Below are 6,000 nucleotides of genomic sequence, written 5' to 3'. Positions count from 1 at the left end.
GGTGTTGCGCCCGCACCGCGCTCAGCCAGTGAGCAGGAACCGGTCTCCACATGAGATCCGAACCCTCAGCGGGAGTGCCGCCGCGCTCCCAAGCGGCACACTCTCCAGTGCACCACCGGGCCGGCCCAAAAATTAATTTAAATTTAAATAGCCACACGTGGCTGTCAAGGATTTTACATTCTAAGGAGGGGAGATGAACAAGTAATTTGAAAAATAAACAAGGTACTTTAAAGTAGTGTTAAGTGGTAAACAGGAGTATGTAATCACTATTACATCCTGGCTGAGAGGGAGTGGGGTAGGAAGGGGTGGTGAGGTACCACTTCAGAAAAGGAAAGGAAAAACCTCTCTGTTGAAATGACACTTGACTTGAGACCAAATGATGAGATGACAGCAATATAAGGAATTGGGAGATGAACATTACCAGAAGGACCAGCAAATACAAATGCCCTAAGGAGGGAACAAGCTTAGTGTATTAAAGAAAGCCAATGTGTCTGGAGCAATCTGTGCAAGAGGGAGAATGAGCCTAAAGTAGGCAGGGGCTAGATCATTAAGTCCACTGTTGACCAGTGTTAAGGGAAACCAACCACCAAGGTCTTTTAAGCAAAACTGTGACACGATGTGTTAACATGTTTTTAAAAGATCTCTCTGAATGCTCTTTGGGAAATAGATTCTAGTAGAAAAAGTGGAGACAGAGTGACCAGGTAAGAAGCTATTTCATTTGCCAGTTTGGTCTAAGGTGATAGCAGTGAAGAAGGTAAAAAGTGAAAGAATTCCAGATATGTCTTGGAGGTAAAGCCAGCAAAGCTTGGTGATAGAATTATTAAAATAAAATGATTACTTGCTAAGTATTGCATGTAAAATTCCTTTACATTTTAATATAAGGTTAAACTTGTATTTAACCATCTAAGAATGCTGTATTTATTCAACTCTAATAACCATGTTCCCTATTGTTATTCATACAAACAAGTGACTTTCATAGCATTAGTATGTTTGGTAATTCAGAAAAACACACCAATAAAAGCCTACAAGTGTTCCATATTGCGTTATCATTCCATAAGTCTAATAATAGTGTAATATAAAGAAAAAAATTTAAATACTAAAATATCTAAAAAAGACTTTGAGGTCTACAACTAGCTCCATAATGAGAACTAATAAAAGTGTGGAGGAGGAGGAACAAAGAAAAAGAAGCAAAGTCAGGTTTTTTTAGACCTCCTGGTACATGTAAGAGATTTATAAATTATGTCTTACATAAAATAATCTGCAAATCACATGCACCTTCACCAATGTATAAGCACAGTTAAAGAACTGTCTGTTGTCTATTGGAAGAATGCTAATGCCTGTAATTGGTCATTACCTGACCCTCATGTATTTCTGTCCTGACAGCTCTATCTGCCTAAAAGCTAATTCTGTGTTTTCTGTGAAATCTTGCAGTGGTGTTATCAGGGAGATTGTGTTCCTTTTGGCACTTGGCCCCAGAGCATAGATGGAGGCTGGGGTCCATGGTCACTATGGGGAGAGTGCAGCAGGACCTGCGGGGGAGGCGTCTCCTCATCCATAAGACACTGTGACAGTCCAGCGTAAGTAGCTAAAGTAAGCCGGAGCCAACAAAAAGACACAGTTGGAAATGATTCAAAGCTGTGGTTTCACATGTTATCTGTAAAAATGTTTCGCTAGTGAGCCAAGTGCTTGTCTTCAGAACAAGCAATAGGCACAGGAAAGTGGAGGACCTTTGTTAGACCAACTTTCTTTTTCTTCCTTTCTTCTTACTGTGTAACTAAAAATAAAACTAAAAAAATAGAAAAGCATTGTGTATCTGTCCCAGATAAGCCACACTTTTAACCTAGTAATAATCAGAGAGATTTTCTTCTCCCAAAACTACTGAATTATGGATGAATCCAGGTCTGGTCTCAGCTACATTATCATTATTCCCAGGAAACCTAAGGTCTTTTCACATGTCACATAAAATTATTACTGCTACATTAGTATTAAAAGGACCAATGAGAGCACTTCAAGGGTTGAAATGCCTTGATTCGCATCACAAATCACAATGAAAAGAATACTGCCCATGTGTTAAAATAGTTTCCATTCACATGCCCCCATTAATCATCTTCCGGAGCTGCCACCACTTTTCTCCCCACGACTGTTTTATGCAGGTCGGACTGCTCCTCTCCCACCTCTCTGTTCTCCAGCCAGAGTCCCCTGGCACAAGGCCAGATCCATCAGTATTCTTCGTCAGCTCTATTGTTTCTCCTCCCACCAGTGCCAATTACAGGTGGACCATTTCTCTAGCTGTATTATTCTGTCCTCCCTGAGACTAAACTGCTTCTTAGCTGCTGCATGTCAAGTGCCCATTTTTTGTCTAGAACTCAGGTGGAGGGCCTTCTTTCCTAGCTAGTATTTGGTACAGAATGGTGTGAGGATAACACATCTACTTTTTTTTTTCCCAATCTGAGATAAAATATGGTCTGATTTTGTTTTTTATTTTTTCTCATTTTTTCTCAGGCCCCCTCTCTTTGGTTCTTCTCTTCAAATGTCTCTTTTTTTCTCTTTTACTATTTTTAGTTTGAAATTGTTTCCCATTATATTAGTTCTGTGTTTCCATTCTCCTGCTTTCTATCAATTATTACCCTTCTGCTAAACAGAGCTTCCATTCATAAGCAAATCTTACTATCACCATCCCCATAACCTTGTTTTTGCCCAACCAACCCATTTCTCTCAAGCTGGTTCAAGCTAAACCATTTCCTTTCCTTACTTAGAGTCAATATTCACTGGCATTCAAAATATATTTAAAATGTAGTTTTAATTAACCCATTGATACTACTAGGCCTAAATTATAATTTAGGCTTGATCTTTTTCAAACAAGTGCAGAATAATTAACCTAAGTTTATAACCAAAAGTATAAAACCCTATGATTAATAATATACCCAGATACTTAAGATAATGACGTGGACCTCTTTTAAAAGAAGAAATTACTTTTTTGGGCTTTTTTTTTTTTTTCCCATTTAATAATAGCATGCCCAAATAATAGCGTATGGCTTTCCCTAATGTTCAGTACTTTAAAGATTAACTTATGTAACTAAAATATTTGACATCTAACTTTTTCATTAACTTGGATGTAATATAAAGTATTTGTATAATGCAAAGCCATCTGATGGTTAGATTTAATTTTTTTAAACTTCATGTAGTATTTGAAATAAGATGGAAATTCATTTCTGCATTATTTACTTTGATCTGAAGCTGTTTCCAGAGAGTTATTTCATGTTCTCTCCTTGCTTCCTATCTGGAAAAAAACAAACTTTCCATTTCCTACTTGGTAAACATATAGCATCAGATTATGGGTTTTGTTCAATATGATTTTAATAAGTGATTTTAAAATTCATTGTGTTGAATTGAGCACTACTCCAATAATTATAAAATACATTGATTTAATTGGATTTTTTTAAGAATGTAAATCATGGCAATTAAGGGTCTTGTAAATTACTTGTAGAAAATTGCCTTAACTTTTATGTTCAAGGACCATAATCATTATTACTAACAATCACCAGCATGATTATTATTTTAGTTATTGATAAAATGTCAAATTTTATGTTTTCTTAAAGTAAACTTTAATATGTTTTCATCAAGCAATGTGTGTGGATAGATATATTCACATGTTAAACAAAATGTTTTTTCAGACCTTCAGGAGGTGGAAAATATTGCCTTGGGGAAAGGAAACGGTATCGCTCCTGTAACACAGATGTAAGTAAAATCAACGTTTGCTATGAAAAATTAGCTTACTTTTCCCTTAGAGCAGGGAAATGTTTAAACTTGTATGCTATTTGATCAGAAATCCATGTGTGTGAGGGTCATGTGAATTTTCTAAATTATTAATAATGAATGGAGCTGGCCTCAACTCCATCAATTCTGTCAGCGAGGGTTAAGGGGGAGCTCTAGCACTAGGAGCAAAAGAGATCCATGCACACCGTGAACTGCTCTGCCCCACAACACTCACAACTTTACCACTGCTATCTTTCTTGAGTACACAGGATTAATCTTATATGTCCTTGATCCTATTTTAATATTTGCCACTGCAAGAAGCTCCATACTCCCATATCATCCCTCATCTCTTGCCATCTAATCCCCTAAGACTCAGCATATCTCCTCTTCTGTTCTGTTTCCTATCCCTGCCCTATTCTGAAGCCTCTTCTGTGCCCTCATGAATTCAAAATCCTGTGTACCCCGACTTCCCTGAATTTCTCTCTCCCCTTCACCTCCTTGCTTTTATGGAAACTAGTTCTCCTCTGTAGATACTGCTTCCTTTGTAGTTTCCAAACTAGGGGTTTCTGTTTCCTCCCTTAGCCCTTGAATGGCTGGGCCTGGAAGTGAATTGATTATCTTTATATCATATTACTCCTTTCAGATCTTTCTTTCTCCCTCCTGTCTAAAAACCACAACTTTTAATTCATATCAATAGACTACTAACCCTCTATCCCTCACTATCGTGCTTTCCAACTCTATTTCTGTCTTAATTCTTGATGAATTCATAAATATGTAGATGATTGTTTCACATCTTCTCTTCTGGACTTTCTCATGAGCATATAAACATGCTCCTATCTAAAAACAACCAGCAAAACAAAAAAAATCCTGTTGGTTATTTTCCCATTTCTTTACTGCCCTTCGAAACAAAATTCCTCAAAATACTTGTCTATACTTGCTGAATCTAATGCCTCTCTTCTCATTTTTTTTCTAAAATTGCTCTTGTCAGGTTTTTGCCTTCCTTATTCTATTGAAATGTTCTTGTCAAGTCACAGATAATTTCCACATTGCTAAATCTAATAGTCAATTCTGAGTCTTCATCTTACTTGACTTTCACTGGATTTCTAGGACACTACAACTTTTTGATTATTCTTTTATATTACTGTTAATGCCTTGTTCTCCTTTGCTGATTCCTACTCTTTTCTCTGACTTCTTAATGATAGAGCAACCAGGGGTTAGTCCTTGGCCTTTTTCTCTGCTCTACTAATATTCATTTCCTTGGTCATCTCATTCAGTTTTATTGCTTTTGATATTATTTGCCATTTGACCGCAAATTTATATCTTCAGCCCATACTTTTTCAATGGATTCCAGGTCCATAATCAAGTCAACTTGATTAGACTTTTAATAGGCATCTAATATTTAACGTGTTCAATTGTATCTCCAAAACATTTCTACAAGCCTGTTCCTCCAGCAGTTTTTCCCATCTCAGATGTCAACTCTATTTGGCTTAAGCCAAAAATTTTAGAGTCTTTATTGACTCCTTTTTCTGTCTCACAGCTATATCCAATTTCTCAGGAAATCTTGTTGGTTTTGCCTTCAAAAAATGTCATGGATGTGACCACTTCTCCCTACCTCCACTGCTATTGCCCTGATCTTAGTTACCACTGTCTTCACTGGATTAATAGCCTTTAATAGCTTCATATGAGGATTTCTTGCTACTGCTCTTGCCATCTACAGTCCTCAATATAGGAGGCAGCATGAGTCAGCTTACCCTTTACTCAAAGCCCTTCAACGGTCCATTTTACTTAAATCCAAAGTTCTTACAAAGGCCTACAAAGTGTACACAATCTGGCCTTCATTATTTCTTTGGAACTCATCTCTTAATATTTTCTTCCTCATTCACTCCCCCCCAGCCACATGGGTCTCTTTCCTTAAACATGCCAAATATACTTCCACCTTAAGGCTTTTGCATTGGCTGTTCTCTTTGCTTGTGTGCTATTCTCCCAGAATATCTACATGGCTAACTCTCTCACTTCACCTTTACTCAACTGCCACTTTTTCAATGAGGCCTAGCTTGAATATTATATTTGAAATCGCAAACCTCCCTGATCCCTACAACCCTGGGACTCCTAGTCTTCCTTACTCTGCTCTATTTTTCTCCCTTACCACCTTCTAACACACTCTATAGTTTATTTATCATATTTAATTCTATTAAACTTGCATCTTGGAGTAATTACATATAGGTTCAATTACAGTGACCTTTT

The 6,000-nt window shown here is 37.1% G+C and overlaps 1 protein-coding gene across 1 annotated transcript in view; it reads left to right on the top strand.

Annotated features, from left to right (window-relative positions):
* Positions 1-6,000, top strand: part of ADAMTS6 (ADAM metallopeptidase with thrombospondin type 1 motif, 6) — a 292,310-nt gene that overhangs the window by 181,618 nt on the left and 104,692 nt on the right. Inside the window, exons 13-14 of the mRNA XM_008567759.1 lie at positions 1,432-1,577; positions 3,675-3,738. Of these exons, the coding sequence (XP_008565981.1) occupies positions 1,432-1,577; positions 3,675-3,738 (210 nt within the window). The remainder of the gene's footprint in view (positions 1-1,431; positions 1,578-3,674; positions 3,739-6,000) is intronic.

This window comes from Galeopterus variegatus, unplaced genomic scaffold (assembly GCF_000696425.1).
Source record: "Galeopterus variegatus unplaced genomic scaffold, G_variegatus-3.0.2 Scaffold343, whole genome shotgun sequence".
NCBI lineage: Eukaryota > Metazoa > Chordata > Mammalia > Dermoptera > Cynocephalidae > Galeopterus > Galeopterus variegatus.
This window is presented reverse-complemented; position numbering and strand designations above follow the sequence as displayed.